This window comes from Dysidea avara, chromosome 4 (assembly GCF_963678975.1).
Source record: "Dysidea avara chromosome 4, odDysAvar1.4, whole genome shotgun sequence".
NCBI lineage: Eukaryota > Metazoa > Porifera > Demospongiae > Dictyoceratida > Dysideidae > Dysidea > Dysidea avara.
The window spans coordinates 1,659,874-1,677,379 of NC_089275.1; the positions used below are offsets into that span (position 1 = coordinate 1,659,874).

At 36.6% G+C, this 17,506-nt stretch overlaps 1 protein-coding gene across 1 annotated transcript; it reads left to right on the top strand.

The window, feature by feature from the left end:
- Window positions 1–717: 717 nt before the first annotated feature.
- Window positions 718–14,131, top strand: LOC136252689 (ankyrin repeat and protein kinase domain-containing protein 1-like). The gene is made up of 14 exons (XM_066045259.1): window positions 718–768; window positions 842–904; window positions 7,059–7,157; window positions 7,202–7,300; window positions 8,374–8,472; window positions 8,530–8,628; window positions 8,690–8,788; window positions 11,189–11,287; window positions 11,344–11,442; window positions 12,275–12,373; window positions 12,430–12,531; window positions 12,609–12,687; window positions 13,688–13,744; window positions 13,910–14,131. The coding sequence occupies exons 1-14, from the start codon at window positions 718–720 to the stop codon at window positions 13,915–13,917; spliced, it is 1,152 nt and encodes a 383-aa protein (XP_065901331.1). The 3' UTR covers window positions 13,918–14,131.
- The last annotated feature ends 3,375 nt before the right edge of the window (window positions 14,132–17,506 follow it).

Consider the following 17,506-nt stretch of genomic DNA (forward strand, 5'->3'; position numbering starts at 1 on the left):
ATTTCATGCCCTAAAGCAAACTTATTATAATGTTGGGTTGTGGCTTGGATTGCCTCTTTCTTTCTGCAGGCAAAATAGTGACTGTCAGATTGCTTTTATATTTTGCATATTACCATGTGTTTCATGTGTTGGAATATAATTTTGAATTTGATTTATATTGTTCTAACAGTAGCTACTCTATGATTGTACTATGTAAGCAGCTTTCTGATTTAGAATAAAATGTGTAAAGTAATGTGAAGTGTGTGAGATATTAATAGTGTACAAAGCATCTCTAAAATCTTTAGGATAAGTGGACTCCTCTCCATATTGCAGCTCATGAAGGGCATAATCAAATCATTGAAATACTGGTGAAATCAGGAACAAATATCAATGTGGTTGACAAGGTTAACTGTGTATTGATATATGAGTAGAGTTGCTTACAATGTAAATGATGTCTTTAGACTACATCAACTCCTCTACACTTTGCTATTCAAAATGGTCATGTTACTGTAGTGGAGATACTAATCACATTAGGAGCTGATGTCAACGTTGTTAACAATGTGAGTCTTTAATGAAACAAGCCTACAACATTCACAGCACAGATTGTATACTTTACTGCATTTGCATGTTTTAGTTTGTGAAGTGTGTATTGTATATGTTGGTGTATTGTACATGTTGGTGTATTGTATATGTTGGTGTATTGTATGTGTTGGTGTATTGTGCATGTTGGTGTATTGTATGTGTCGGTGTATTGTGTATGTTGGTGTATTGTATTTGTTGGTGTATTGTGTATGTTGGTGTATTGTATTTGTTGGTGTATTGTATATGTTGGTGTATTGTATTTGTTGGTGTATTGTATAAGTTGGTGTATTGTATATGTTGGTGTATTGTATATGTTGGTGTATTGTATATGTTGGTGTATTGTGTATGTTGGTGTATTGTGTATGTTGGTGTATTGTCTTTGTTGGTGTATTGTATATGTTGGTGTATTGTATATGTTGGTGTATTGTATATGTTGGTGTATTGTATATGTTGGTGTATTGTATATTATGTTGGTGTATTGTATATCTAATCAAAAACAGCCAAGCTGTAAAAAAAGGTGCGGCCCCCAAAAAGGCCATGGTGAAAAAAGATGTGAAATCCAAGGTGGCGGCCAAGAAATGGCTGTGATGGTAGGTTAATGGTTACATTTTAATAACAACAATTCAGGTGAATTTGGTGCCAAGACCAAGCGGCACAAAATTAACCTGAATTGTCGTTATTAAAATGTAACCATTAACCTACCATCACAGCCATTTCTTGGCTGCCACCTTGGATTTCACATCTTTTTTCACCATGGCCTTTTTGGGGGCCGCACCTTTTTTTACAGCTTGGCTGTTTTTGATTAGATATCACTTCTTTCTGTATTTGTATACTGCAAAGCCGGCCTATGGCTGGCTTTGGGGCTTTTTTAACCCATGTGTTTTTTTCTTTACTACAGGAAGAAGAAAAGAACTTAAAGAAGAATTTTAGTACTTCAATTATTTTTGATTTTATTATACAAATTATATATATATATTTATTACATGCCCATTTTGCCCCACAGGATATTTTTTTGCAGCTGATCTCTCTACTGGGTGACTTGAAATGTAGCTGAACTATATACAGGATGGTTTCTTTGTAGCTGAACTCTCTACAAGGTAACCTCTTCTAGCTGGTCTCTCTACAGGGTATTTTGTTTCTAGCTGAACTCTCTACAGGTGATTTGTTTGCAGCTAAACTCTCTACATGGTGGTGTCTTTGTAGCCGAACTCTCTACATGATGGTTTCTTTGTAGCTGAACTCTCTATAAGGTGACTTCGTCTAGCTGAACTCTCTACAGGGTGATTTTTTTGTAGCTGAATTCTCTGCAGGGTGATTTTTTTTGCAGCTGAACTGTCTACATGATGGTTTCTTTGTAGCTGAACTCTCTACAAGGTGACTTCGTCCAGCTGATCTCTCTACGGGGTGATTTGTTTCTAGCTGAACTCTCTACAGGTGATTTGTTTGCAGCTAAACTCTCTACATGGTGGTTTCTTTGTAGCTGAACTCCCTACATGATGGTTTCTTTGTAGCTGAACTCTCTACAAGGTAACTTCTTCTCTACAGGGTGATTTGTTGTAGTTGAATTCTCTACAAGGTGGTTTGTATGAGGCTGAACTCTCTACATGGCGGTTTCTTTGTAGCTGAACACTCTACAAGGTGACTTCTTCTAGCTCATCTTTCTACAGGGTGAATTGTTGTAGCTGAACTATCTACAAGGTAACTTCTTCTAGCTGATCTCTATACAGGGTGATTTATTTGTAGATGAATTCTGTACAGGTGGTTTCTTTGTAGCTGAACTCTTTACAAGGTGACTTCTTCTAGCTGAGCTCTCTACGGGGTAATTTCTTTGTAGCTGAACTCTCTATAATTATGATGGTTTCTTTGTAACTGAACCCTCTACAAGGTAACTTCTTCTAGCTGATCTTTCTACTGGGTGATTTGTTTGCAGCTGAACTCTCTACATGGTGGTTTCTTTGTTGCTGAACTCTCTACAAGGTGAATTCTTCTACCTGATCTCTCTACAGGGTAATTTGTTTGTAACTGAACTCTGTACAAGTGCGTTTTTGTGGTGATCTCACTGCAGGTTGATTTGTTTGTAGCTGAACTCACTAAAGGGTGATTTTGCTTGTAGCTGAACTCCTTGCATTGTATCTAGTTTCTAGCTGATCTCTCTGCAGGGTGATTTGTTTGTAGCTGATCTCTCTACAAGTTGATTTGTGTGTAGCTGATCTCTCTGCAGGTTGATTAATTTGCAGCCGATCTCTCTACAAGGTAATTTGTTTGTAGCTGAACTGTCTATAAAGTGATTTATTTGTAGCTGATCTCTCTGCAGGTTGATTTGTTTTAGCTGAACTCTCTACAGGGTGATTTACTTGTAGCTGAACTCCTTACTTTGTGTCTAGTTTGTAGCTGATCTCTCTACAGGGTGATTTGTTTGTAGCTGAACTCCTTACATTGTGTGTAGTTTCTAGCTGATCTCTCTACAGGGTGATTTGTTTGTAGCTGATCTCTATACAAGTTGATTTGTGTGTAGCTAATCTCTCTGCAGGGTGATTTGTTTGTAGCAGATCTCTCTACAAGGTAATTTGTTTATAGCTGAACTATCTATAAGGTGATTTGTATGTAGCTAATCTCTCTGCAGATTGATTTGTTTTAGCTGAACTCTGATTTGTTTTTAGCTTATCTCTGTACAGGTTGATTTGTGTGTAACTGATCTCTCTACAAGCTGATTTGTTTGTAGGTGATCACTCTGCAGATTGATTTGTTTCTAGATGATCTCTCTACAGGTTGATTTGTTTGTTGCTGATCGCTCCAAAGGTTGATTTGTTTGTAGCTGAACTCTCTGCAAAATGTTTTGTTTGTAGTTGATCTCTCTACAAGGTGATTTTTTGTAGCTGACCTCTCTTCAGGGTGATTTGTTTCTAGCTGATATCTCTACAGGGTGATTTTTTGTAGCTGACCTCTCTTCAGGGTGATTTTTTGTAGCTGACCTCTCTTCAGGGTGATTTGTTTCTAGCTGATCTCTCTACAGGGTGATTTGTTTGTAGCTGATCTCTCTACAAGTTGAATTGTGTGTAGCTGATCTCTCTGCAGGTTGATTTGTTTGTAGCCGATCTCTCTACAAGGTAATTTGTTTGTAGCTGAACTGTCTAAAAAGTGATTTGTTTATAGCTGATCTCTCTGTAGGTTGATTTGTTTTAGCTGAACTCTCTACAGGGTGATTTATTTGTAGCTGAACTCCTTACGTTGTGTGTAGTTTCTAGCTGATCTCTCTACAGGGTGATTTGTTTGTAGCTGATCTCTCTACAAGTTGATTTGTGTGTAGCTGATCTCTCTGCAGGTTGATTTGTTTGTAGCCGATCTCTCTATAGGGTAATTTGTTTGTAGCTGAACTCTCTATAAGGTGATTTGTTTGTAGTTGATCTCTCTGCAGGTTGATTTGTTTGTAGCCGATCTCTCTACAGGGTAATTTGTTTGTAGCTGAACTCTCTACAAGTTGATTTGTGTGTAGCTGATCTCTCTGCAGGTTGATTTGTTTGTAGCCGATGTCTTTACAGGGCAATTTGTTTGTAGCTGATCTCTCTACAGGGTGATTTTTTTGTAGCTGACCTCTCTTCAGGGTGATTTGTTTCTAGCTGATCTCTCTACAGGGTGATTTTTTGTAGCTGACCTCTCTTCAGGGTGATTTGTTTCTAGCTGATTGCTCTACAGGTTGATTTGTTTGTAGATGAACTCTCTACAGGGTAATTTGCTTGTAGTTGAACTCCTTACTTTGTGTAGCTGATCTCTCTACAGGGTGATCTGTTTGTGTAGCTGATCTCTATACAAGTTGATATGTGTGTAGCTGTTCTCTCTGCAGGGTGATTTGTTTTAGTAGCCGATCTCTCTACAAGGTAATTTGTTTGTAGCTGAACTATCTATAAGGTGATTTGTATGTAGCTGATCTCTCTGCAGATTGATTTGTTTTAGCTGAACTCTCTACAGGGTGATTTGTTTCTAGCTTATCTCTCTACAGGTTGATTTGTTTGTTGCTGATCGCTCTAAAGGTTGATTTGTTTGTAGCTGAACTCTCTGCGAAGTGTTTTGTTTGTAGTTGATTTTTCTACAAGGTGATTTTTTGTAGCTGACCTCTCTTCAGGGTGATTTGTTTCTAGCTGATATCTCTACAGGGTGATTTTTTGTAGCTGACCTCTCTTCAGGGTAATTTGTTTCTAGCTGATCGCTCTACAGGTTGGTTTGTTTGTAGCTGAACTCTCTACAGGGTGATTTGCTTGTAGCTGAACTCCTTACATTGTGTCTAGTTTCTAGCTGATCTCTCTACAGGGTGATTTGTTTGTAGCTGATCTCTCTACAAGTTGAATAGTGTGTAGCTGATCTCTCTGTAGGTTGATTTGTTTGTAGCCGATCTCTCTACAAGGTAATTTGTTTGTAGCTGAACTGTCTATAAGTTGATTTGTTTGTAGTTGATCTCTCTGCAGGTTGATTTGTTTTAGCTGAACTCTCTACAGGGTGATTCGTTTGTAGCTGAACTCCTTACATTGTGTGTAGTTTCTAGCTGATCTCCCTACAGGGTGATTTGTTTGTAGCTGATCTCTCTACAAGTTGATTTGTGTGTAGCTGATCTCTCTGCAGGTTGATTTGTTTGTAGCCGATCTCTCTACAGGTAATCTGTTTGTAGCTGAACTCTCTATAAGGTGATTTGTTTGTAGCTGATCTCTCTGCAGGTTGATTTGTTTTAGCTGAACTCTCTACAGGGTGATTGCTTGTAGCTGAACTCCTTACATTGTGTCTAATTTCTAGCTGCTGTCTCTACAGGGTGATTTTTTTTAGCTGAACTCTCTACAGGGTGATTTATTTCTAGCTTATCTCTCTACAGGTAGATTTGTGTTGATTTGTTCATTGCTGATTGCTCTAAAGGTTGATTTGTTGCAGCTGAACACCCTGCAAAGTGTTTTGTTTGTAGCTGATCACTCTAAAGGGTAATTTGTTTGTAGCTGAACTCTCTCCACAGTGACTTGTGTGTAGCTGAATTCTGTGTAACTGAATTCTCTAAAGAGTGACTTAATTGTAGCTGAATTCTCTACACAGTGCATGACTTGTTTATAGCTGAACTTTCTTCAGTGTGACTTGTAATGTTCTGAATCTCTATAGTGATATATTTGCTTAACTCTCCACATGGTGACTGTCTTCTTGCTGAACTGTCTATAAGATTAACTGTTTGCAGCTGAACTCCCTACAGAATAACTTGTGATGTAATAAAATTCTATAATGGAATAAATAAATTAGCCGAATGATCTATTAGGGTGACTGTTCTATTAGAGTATCTCGATCTCGCATTTGCTACACGGAGTTGGCTTTCGAATCATAACTCAGTGGTTTGTAATCCGATTCTTCTGTACTACTGCAAAGACTTTCTATGAAGATTATTCCAGCTATACACCGATTTTCAGCTCATTGCTCTAAGCGGTTTGCCTAGTAGGCGTAAAAACTAATACTTTTTTATTACCAAAAATCGATCGCGTAATTGTGACACAGGTTGGGTTTTGTGTCATATCTCCGTGGTCTTTATCTCGATTCCTTTCAAACCACCAAAAGGCACTCCTACGATGGTTACTCCATCTATATAGCAATTTTCAACTCATTCCATGAAGCGGTTTACCCTGTAGGCGTGACAACTAGTCGATCTTGTTTTACGCGAATAATCGGTCATAACTCCTGAACCATTCATCGGATTTGTACCAAATTTGATGCTAGGATTCGCCTTTGGACTTCTTTTCTGTGTGCCAAATTTCACGGCGATCGGAGTACGGGTTTGCTTGTTATAGCAATTTTTGCAAGTGTGCGAAAAGACGAAGAAGAAGAAGAAGAAAAAAACCAAGAAAAAAAAACGAAACTTTGGCAGCTCGTATCTCGGAAATGGCTGGAGCGATTTCCTTCAAATTTGGAATGTAGACTCCCTTGGCTGGCGGGAAACTGTGTAGCAAATTTGGTTCCAATCAGATAAGTGATCACTGAGATACAAATGTGTGCAAATGACGTTTTCGTTCTTCCTGTCAATATACTCAAGGTGTGGCGCGCCGGCTTCTTGGGCCGCACGACACACTACCGTGTGTCTTGATGTTGGTGTATTGTATATGTTGGTGTATTGTATGTGTTGGTGTATTGTATTTGTTGGTGTATTGTATGTGTTGGTGTATTGTATATGTTGGTGTATTGTATGTGTTGGTGTATTGTATGTGTTGGTGTATTGTATGTGTTGGTGTATTGTATGTGTTGGTGTATTGTATGTGTTGGTGTATTGTATGTGTTGGTGTATTGTATGTGTTGGTGTATTGTATGTGTTGGTGTATTGTATATGTTGGAATATTATTATGTGCTCTAATAAAAACAGCTGTTTAATTTTTATATGACTACTCTATTACAGTTACTGACTGTTCTATTAGAGCACATTTTCATCAATTTTTCCATAATAGGTAGTGTCTAATTGATTACGTCTTTAACTATTTCTTTTACAGGATACGTTTACTCCACTACATCTTGCAGCTCAACATGGTCATGTTCCTATAGTGGAGTTGTTGATTAAATTGGTAGCAAGAGTCAATGTTCCCACTAAGGTCAGCATAACTAAATAAATTGGTAGTAGCTATAATTTCTATAGGATGGATCTACTCCTCTACACATTGCTAGTCAACATGGCAAAGTTCAGGTAGTAGAAACACTGATCAGATCAGGAGCAGACAACAATGCTGCTAACAAGGTCATTATTTTGTAACAGCTATATCCTGCTAAGGCTTCATGCTTCTGTGACATACATGCCTACTAGCATAGCTTCAGTAATTTTTTTTCTTTCTTTTTTCTGGTACATTTCTCTGAATGCAAATTGCATGGGATTTACAATTATTGTCAAGACAATAACCACTGTGTAAACTCTTTGCTGTACAGTTTCACTTTATGACAGCAATATTTGAATGATATCTCCTAGAATTTTTTCTATCACACCAGTGTTTATTCCCCATGATGTTATAAGGGATTCCCCCAAAATATATAAATTCCTTCTCCCCATTGTGGAGCGTAACTTCACTGTACTAAGTTAACGTTGTTCTTGAAATGATGCACAAAAACTGTCATAATGCTCTCAGATTCAATCTCAGACAGTTCAATGTCCCCCTGTAGACCTCTTAAGAAGAAAACAGTGGAAACGTAGGCTGCCCATATATATCAAGATTAACTGAAGAAAATTCAATCATATTGGCTGTATTTCCTACCCTCAGATATAATACAAATACTTTGGAGAAGCATGTGCGGAAATCTTATTTTCTTTCTTCCAGTCAATATGATGTAATGCACCAGCTTTCTGGCCATGCAATTCACTGCTGTGTGTTTTGATAATAGAGTGCAATTTTACATATCCAAAATCAATAATGTTATGACCTCACAACCTCCTATCCTAAAGTTTGTTACTTGTCATGATTATACATGATCCAGCACATGATGTATTGAGGCTGATTTTGTACATTCAGAGTGTAACTGTTTAGGGTATTCATTACTGAGTAGTATAGCAATTAAATAGTCTTCATTAACTTAATGTACTCTATTGGCCAATCAAATGTCATTAACAAGCTCAATGCTAGTCATTGCACTGCTTCAAAGTCAGAATGATTAAATGTTTGGATATTAGTTTTCATTATTTAATTGTAGCTTTAGTAACATGGTGGGCCTGTGTGTGGTACCCAGCCAAAGCAATCATATTATTTATAAAATCTAAGGTTTACAGATCCTTGTAATTTGAATTATAACTAACCACTATAATATATTGCTTATCCTACATAGAGTGGATCTACTCCTCTACACCTTGCTGCTCAGCATGGTCAAGGTCAAGTGGTGGAGACACTGATCAGATTGGGAGCAGGTGTTGGTGTAGTTGATAAGGTTAAGAAAAGCTGTGTAGTTACTAATTGAAATATACCTGATATTTTCATGCTATAGAGTGGCTATACTCCACTGCACCTTGCTGTTCATCACAATAAAGGTCAACTGGTGGAGGTGCTGATCAAATTAGGAGCAGATGTCAGTGCAGTCAATAAGGTTAACTAATCTAGTTACTAATGGAAATGTATCTAATCACTTTGATATTATTATACTATAGAGTGGATATACTCCTCTACATCTTGCTGTTCAGCGTGGCCTTATTCCAGTGGTGGAGACACTGATCAGACTACAAGTAGATGTTAATGCCATGACAATGGTAATGACATGACTTGGACAGTTATCATATCTACTACAAGTACACCATAAATTTGAGCAGATTCCATGATTAACTTTAGTAGTAAAAAGCCATTCCTAATGTGTACTCGTAATAAAGAACTGGAATTATCCAGCCAAAAATATCACCCTAAAGCCAGCCTCAGTTTCCCTTCATGACAGTTTGGCAGCATTGGTTAGGCACAGCCAAGCCCAAAAATGTCTTCAGAACAACTCCAAACCCTTCCAAAAAGTTTCTAAGGGATTTCAAAACAATTCTATTAACAGGAGTTTATGCTGACTGGCTGACTAACTGATGCCTCCAGCCAAGCATAACTAGACAATGGATGAGGCTATGGGCTTGATTTCTCATTGTTCGATGTCACCTCATCCTGAGATGTGCCTTTTCACTAACCACAGTATGTACAATACACCAGTGCATCATGGACTTGCCTTTATCCTCCTTTGTGTTTCAGTTCTTTTTGAAGTGTTGATTCACGATAGTGCAATGAGGAATTCCTGTGGCTTATGTTATCGCTTGTATTTTCCATAGCAACTGGCAGAAACTCTTCTCTGGCATACTGTTCTTCATCTGTAACATTGTGTATTCTCCTTTATGTAGTAGTAGCTAGTTATGTAGTCTTTTGTAACTTACACCTCCATATATCCTAACAAAATGGGTAAAATATAGCTGAAAGTAAACTGTAATGGCCACCTCCTTTTCTGTTACGTAACTGAATGTTTGGTTGGGCACTCATTCTATCATAATGCAAAATTTGGCAATCCTGGAGCCATTCTTTCTTTTGATGCAGTATGTGCTGGCTCATTTTCCATAACTATGTTATAAAAATAAAACAAATAGAAAGAAAAATTAGGAATTTCAAGTTGGCTTAAGGATCAAAGTAAAAACAGTGGTGAAACAAGGACATAGCTAAAAGTGGTGAAACAAGGAAGGTTGCCTATACCTGTAGATGTACTAGTGGACATTTAATCCTTAATTCAATCTAAATTCAGTCCATAATACATAATCCTTAATTCAGTTATATTTATAAAGATTTAATGTCCACTAGTATATCTGTAGGCGTAGGCAACCTTCTTTGTTTCACCACTTTATAGCTATTCCTTTGTTTTCACTATATACTTTTCTCTTTAATCTCTAATTTAACTTAATATTCCCTTCTCCTTATTAATTCACACACATAGATTAGCTGAAATCTTCTGCTACATGAAATTTTGTGCTAACTGTAGTGTTTTTATTACCATAGTTTGGAAAATTTTTAACTGAAACTATAGTTACTGGATGACATTTCATGACTGCAGACCGATGTCGAAAAAATTATGTGAACAAAATAATGCTTGAAAGCATTATTGCAGTATATTCTTAAAAGAAAGCTTGATTGAGCATGAGGGCTAGTTGTAGAGTATAAAATGGAAGCTGCAAATTCCAAAGCTGAAAGTATTGCTACTACTCTCTAGTACTACACTGATTCAGAGTTAAACACTATTACTGTATTGCTGTATACAGAATAATTGTCTTCATAAAAGTTCTTAATGAATTTTGTGAACCTTGTTTCCCAGGAGAGAGTAATAGTGACAGATATGGCTTTTATGACTAACTAATTATGGCAATGTGTATCACAAGATGCTATATGTGGCCCAGTCCGGGAAATCCCGTCTTATCGCCTATTTAAAAATATCAAGAAATGCCGGTTTTAAGTATTTAGAGTGTTAGCTCGCCAATGGTTGAAGCTATGTGTACCAAATTTTTGTATGTTTTACTTACCTTCAAAAGGGTGGGAAGTAGGGGCCTAAAAAGAGGGCAAGAGACTGTTTAAAAATCGTAAAGGAAGGTGTAGCGATGAATTAGACAAAGTTATGGGCCATTCATATATCAAAACTGGCTTAAATGAAAGGAGTTTTACAGCACAGGTCTTTATTCAAAGCCATGTAGCTGTACAGTCAAACACAGCCATCCCCAGGCTGACCAGAGGTCCATTAAGGCCCCACACTGCACATACGGATTGAGAAAAGCAGCTAGCAAAAAGCAGACCAATCAAGTCTAGCTGTGAAATTAGATAGTTTATTCATGTTGTGTTCTTGGTGAAAAATTAAATCTGTTGACATGGGAAATAAGACCGGTTTTCCCAGACCCAGCCACATATGTAGCAGGAAAACTGGATATCGCATTAAACTACTAATTAAAAATCTTTGGAATACTTGTGTATGATAACTGAATGTTTTATATCTGTATACAGAAGGCTATACATTCAAATGACTACATGACTTACACATTGAATGAAATACATGCTATATACACTGAAGTGGGATACTCCTCCACTATATAATGAACTCTTTGATATTCAGTAAACATAATGATATGATAGCATGTGATTTTCTTAAATAGAGTGGATCTGGTTCTCTACACATTGCTAGTCAACATGGTCATGTAAAGGTGGTGGAGATGTTGATCAGATCAGGAGCAGATGTCAATGCTGTCAATAAAGTTAGTTTCTACAAATGCAAAATGTATATTAGTACTTTGATCACATCTTATTGCAGATTGGCTACACTCCATTACTTCTTGCTGTTCAGAATGGTCATGTTCAAGTAGTGGAGAGATTGATCAAATTAGGAGCAAATGTTAATGCTCTAACTATGGTAATAATTTACAGGGTGCATGAAATGCTGTAATGTCCTCAGTGCACAATGTACAATGCAAAACATAATACCAAACAGTGTGAATTTGTTTGTTTGAAGCTTAGGACTAATCAGAATGTATTTTGTATACAGTACCAAAAGTAATTGTCTGAGATTTTGTTTGAGGAATTTGGCATCTATTATTATTAAGATATCTTTTCACAAAAGACTGAGACATTCTAAAGATAGCAACTGACCACTCTAATAGAACAGTCCCACATAGGTAAAATTAGCTGCTAGTTTACCAGTAAAAATGCAGTGAAAATACTGCTTCAAATTTTCTTCCTAATAGCAATCATGTATGTTACAAATTCCACTTTATAATTTTATTGCAAAAGTTGTCCCCACTTCTTGGCCTACTCTACTATCTCTGTTACACAACAAACTATACAATCTCATTTTCATACAATGATAATTTAGCTCAGCTGTCAATGCATATACATCAGTAGCAGATGTATATACATACTGTAAATCGCTATATTAATATATTTTCGTGCAAAAAATTTTCGTGATAAAATTTTGTGTATAAAAATATTTTCATATGATTTACGTGAATGACTGCTTTATTAGAGTAGTTCAATCTTATGTAAAAAGTTTCATGTAGGAAATTTTTGTACAAGTTGTTGCATGTGAAAATTATTTTATAACAAAAAAATCAAATCACGGTACATTATTACATTCATATATGAACTGCCATGTCACTATAAAACACTGTTGTTGCTCTGTCATACTAAAACTCTAGTGTAAATAACTTTGAAGTTGAACATGCATCTATACTTCTAACTCCTAACAGATGGGAGACACGGCTCTCCATCTTGCTTCACAAGAAGGTTTGGCTGAAGTGGTTGAAATGTTGACAAGTGCAAAAGCTGACCTGAACATTGTCAACAAAGTGAGCACACATCATCACAATGTAATACAATGATATTCTCTACTACTGCACTATAGGCAAACAGGACACCACTACTAGAGGCAGTATGGCATCGTCGAAAAAGTGTTATACACTATTTTGTAGAGGAGGTCAAAGTGGACACTACTAATATGACTAAGGTGATCACTTAGTGGTACATGATTACATCATCTTCATGTTCCTGTACACATCACTGATACTGTGTGTATTGTTGTAGTACATAAAGCAGTGGATGGAACGACAATTGGATGAATACAAAAATGAACCAAAGAGTCCTGGTAAACTTCCTGAATATGGTAAGATTCAGTACTGCCTTAAAGTGTTGTTTCAAAAAGATGTATTTACACATTAACTGGTTTGTTTGGTTATGTTGCTACAATTATTCATCTGTAGTTGTTTGTAGGCATCTTTTCTGTTGGGTATATTCTTTAGGCCTTTGAGCTTTCATTTTACACTGGATTTCATGTCCATTGTCCTATTCAAACTTGTGCATGCATTTCATTTATGTGAACAGCCACAGTCATTCAAATGCTCATGTCATACGCATGCGCAAGTTTAAATAGGTCAATAGACTTGAAATCCAGAAAATATTCCTAGTTTTTTCATAGATGTGTGGGAGGAAGGTAGTACCATTAGGACCAAGGGAAAAATATACATAACAATTGTGGAGCTTTATGATGTCACTGAGAGTGATCAAACAGTATACAGCAACAATTATAGTGGCAGATCCAGCACGAAGCATTCGAAACAGATCTCACCCCAAACTGTCTTCCCTTTCCTTCCACTTTCAAAAGTGCAGCTCTTTGCATTATGTATGTATTCATGGTATACAAGGATTGTATATACAAGAAAAAGCCTTATTACACACTCTTCGTTGGAGATGGGCACTGGCATCCCTCTCCTGCTTACCAGACATAATAGAAAAGAATTTTGTAGCAATGAGATACTGTAATACAGCAGTCAATAACTCAAATTAAAGTCATTGCCCTTTCATTTTGCTTGACTCAACTGTTACTGCTCAATTAAACCAACAGTTTCACTGATCTATACACCACAAGTAGACTACTCAGATGCAATAGTACATGGTAGTTTTATTCTTATATTGATGTTGCCCTAAAAGCTACTGTAATTGTATGCAATCATATCAGGCAAGTTTCTAATGTTTTATGAAATATATAGCAGACTGAATGACACAGTTGTTCACATGTACATGTCATCTATTAGACCATGATACATGTTATTATGTACACAACAATAATTACCTCCTAGTAACTACTTGTGTGTTACTCAATGTAGAATCTGATGAGGCACATTCTGATAGAAGTTCTGGTCATGAATCTGGTGCATCAGATGGTGAGTGAATACATTAGAATACAATAATAATGTTACAAAAAGTAAACAAAGAAGTATAAGGACATAATATGTACTGTACATAATCTTATACTGTTAAATTTCACTGTTATTGTTGGTTGTCAGTAGTCATTTGATCACTGTTTGTTATCTTATACCATCATGTAGAGGAGTGAGGTGTGAAGAATTGTAGTAAGACACTTCAAGTTTTTAAATTGTTTTGATTTTACATATTAAGAGTTAGCAGCTGTGTAGTATCATACATATTAAGTGTTTCTTTTTGTATACATACACACACATAGCTACATCGCATATCAAGTCATAATAATATTTTGTGGTAGGAACAGTTTATAACAGATTTAGATAGTATACCATATTTTATGTTATAAATAGTGGTAATAATGTATAATCTCTGGTGCATTTGGTGGTACTAGTAAATTAGTAGTATTATAGTAAATGTAAGTAATCAAGATGAGAGGTGTTTTTGAATAGGTTTGTGCTAGGAACTCTGTGTGTGTGTATGATAAAGGAAGTTAGTGTCAGCAATCAATTATCAGCTGTGTTGTATGTCAACCTCGTTCAAAACAATATAAAAACTTTTAACCCTTTGATAGGTAATGTTAATACTCTAGGTGCCTACAACATACAATTTTGGACAGTGGTAATTCAGTAGATGTTTTGTACCTTGACCTTAAGAAGGCTTTTGACTCTGTTCCTCATGAAAGGTTGCTCAAAAAGATTTATGCATATGGTTTTAGAGGTGATCTGTTTAATTGGATACAAGACTTTTTGAAAGGACGCAGACAAAGAGTTTCTGTGAATGGTTCAATGTCTGGTTGGAGTGATGTAATAAGTGGAATACCTCAAGGATCAGTCTTGGGTCCTCTCTTCTTTGCAATTTTCATCAATGATCTGCCATCACTATTAAGAAACAAAATTCTTTTATTTGCAATAATATATTCCAGCATTAGTCTTGCTAACCCAATATCCTCCCTGCAAGATGATATTAATGCTTGCATTAAATGGTCAGTAATGTGGCAGTTGCCTTTCAACATTTCTAAATGTAAAATACTACATATAGGTCAGTTTAATCCAAGATATTGTTATAAGATGGATGGGATGGACATTGTTAAGGTAAATGAGGAAAAGGATTTGAGGGTGTTGATTGATTGCAATCTCAAGTTTCATAGTCAGTGTTCAGCAGTGGTTAACAAAGCTAATAATAGACTTCTTGGCCTTATTAAACAGACCATTTCGGATATTTCTGTAGATTCATTTACATGTTTATACAAATCAATAGTACGTCCTATTTTAGAATATGGTAACTTGGTTTGGGGACCTTACTATAAAACAGACATCCAAAAATTAGAAAAAATCCAGCGGAAAGCAACTAGAATGATCAAATCTATAAAAAATCTTGACTACGAGGAATGATTGAAAGTACTTAACTTGCCACCATTACATTATAGACGTTATAGAGGTGACATGATTGCTGTCTACAACATGCTACATGATAAGTATGATATAGACTATTCTGACTTTTTTACTTTTTCACCCATTACCAATACCCCAGAGGTCACACATTTAAGCTATTTAAATATTTTTCAAGAACAGATGCCAGGAAATAATTTTTTACAAGATGAGTTGTTGAACCATGGAATAACTTACCCCAAGAAGTAGTATGTGCAGCATCAGTTGATGATTTTAAGAAATTGATTGACCAGTATTCATCTAACACTATGTATAAATGTATGTAATTAGTCTACTTGTACTTTTTTACCTGTTGATCAGGTGTAACAGGCTGTTTAGCCTTATAAATTACCTGTAATAGATAATCTAATCAAAAACAGCCAAGCTGTAAAAAAAGGTGCGGCCCCCAAAAAGGCCATGGTGAAAAAAGATGTGAAATCCAAGGTGGTGGCCAAGAAATGGCTGTGATGGTAGGTTAATGGTAAAAATTTTAATAACGACAATTCAGGTTAATTTGGTGCCAAGACCAAGCGGCACAAAATTCATCTGAATTGTCGCTATTAAAATTTTTACCATTAACCTACCATCACAGCCATTTCTTGGCCGCCACCTTGGATTTCACATCTTTTTACACCATGGCCTTTTTGGGGGCCGCACCTTTTTTTACAGCTTGGCTGTTTTTGATTAGATATCACTTCTTTTTGTATTTGTATACTGCAAAGCCGGCCAATGGCTGGCTTTGGGTTTTTTTTAACCCATGTGTTTTTTCTTTACCACAGGAAGAAGAAAAGAACTTAAAGAAGATTTTTAATACTTCAATTATTTTTGATTTTATTAGTAATTATACAAATTATATACATATATTTATTACATGCCCATTATTCCCCACAGGATATTATTTTGCAGCTGATCTCTCTACTGGGTGACTTGAAATGTAGCTGAACTATCTATAAGGTGACCTCTTCTAGCTGATCTCTCTACAGGGTGATTTGTTTCTAGATGAACTCTCTACAGGCGATTTGTTTGCAGCTAAACTCTCTACATGGTGCATGGTTTCTTTGTAGCTGAACTCTCTACACGATGGTTTCTTTGTAGCTGAACTCTCTACAAGGTGACTTCTTCTAGCTGAACTCTCTACAGGGTGATCTTTTTGTAGCTGAACTCTCTACAGGGTGATTTGTTTGCAGCTGAACTCTTTACATAATGGTTTCTTTGTAACTGAACACTCTACAAGGTGACTTCTTCTAGCTGATCTTTCTACAGGGTGCTTTCTTTGTAGCTGAACTCTCTATATGATGGTTTCTTTGTAGCTGAACTCTCTACAAGGTGACTCCTTCTAGCTGAACTCTCTACAGGGTGATTTGTTTGTAGCTGAACTCTTTATATGATGGTTTTTTTGTAGCTGAACTCTCTACAAGGTGCCTTCTTCTAGCTGAACTCTCTACAGGGTGATTTCTGTGTAGCTGAACTCTATATGATGGTTTCTTTGTAGCTGAACTCTCTACAAGGTGACTTCTTCTAGCTGATCCCTCTACAGGGGGATTTGTTTGTAGCTGAACTCTCAACAAGTGATTTATTTGCAGCTGACCTCTTTATGTGGTGGTTTCTTTGTAGCTGAACTCACTATAAGATGACCTCTTCTAGCTGATCTCTCTCCAGGGTGATGTGTTTCTAGCTGAACTCTCTACTGGTGATTTGTTGCAGTTAAACTCTCTACATAGTGGTTTCTTTGTAGCTGAACTCTTTACAAGGTGACTTCTTCTAGCTGAACTCTCTACAAGGTGATTTCTTTGTAGCTGAACCCTCTACATGATGGTTTCTTTGTAGCTGAACTCTCTACAAGGTGACCTCTTCTAGCTGATCCTTCTACAGGGCGATTTGTTTGTAGTTGAATTCTCTACATGGTGATTTGTTTGAGGCTGAACTCTCTACATGGCGGTTTCTTTGTAGCTGAACTCTCTACAAGGTATCTTCTTCTAGCTGATCCCTGACATCCCTCTACAGGGCAATTTGTAGTTTAATTCTCTACACGGTGATTTGTTTGAGGCTGAACTCTCTACATGGCGGTTTCTTTGTAGCTGAACTCTCTACAAGGTGACCTCTTCTAGCTGATCTCTCTACAGGGTGATTTGTTTCTAGTTGAACTCTCTACAGGTTATTTGTTTGCAGCTAAACTCTCTACATGGTGATTTCATTGTAGCTGAACTCTCTACACGATGGTTTCTTTGTAGCTGAACTCTCTACAAGGTGACTTCTTCTAGCTGAACTCTCTACAGAGTAAATTTGTTTGCAGCT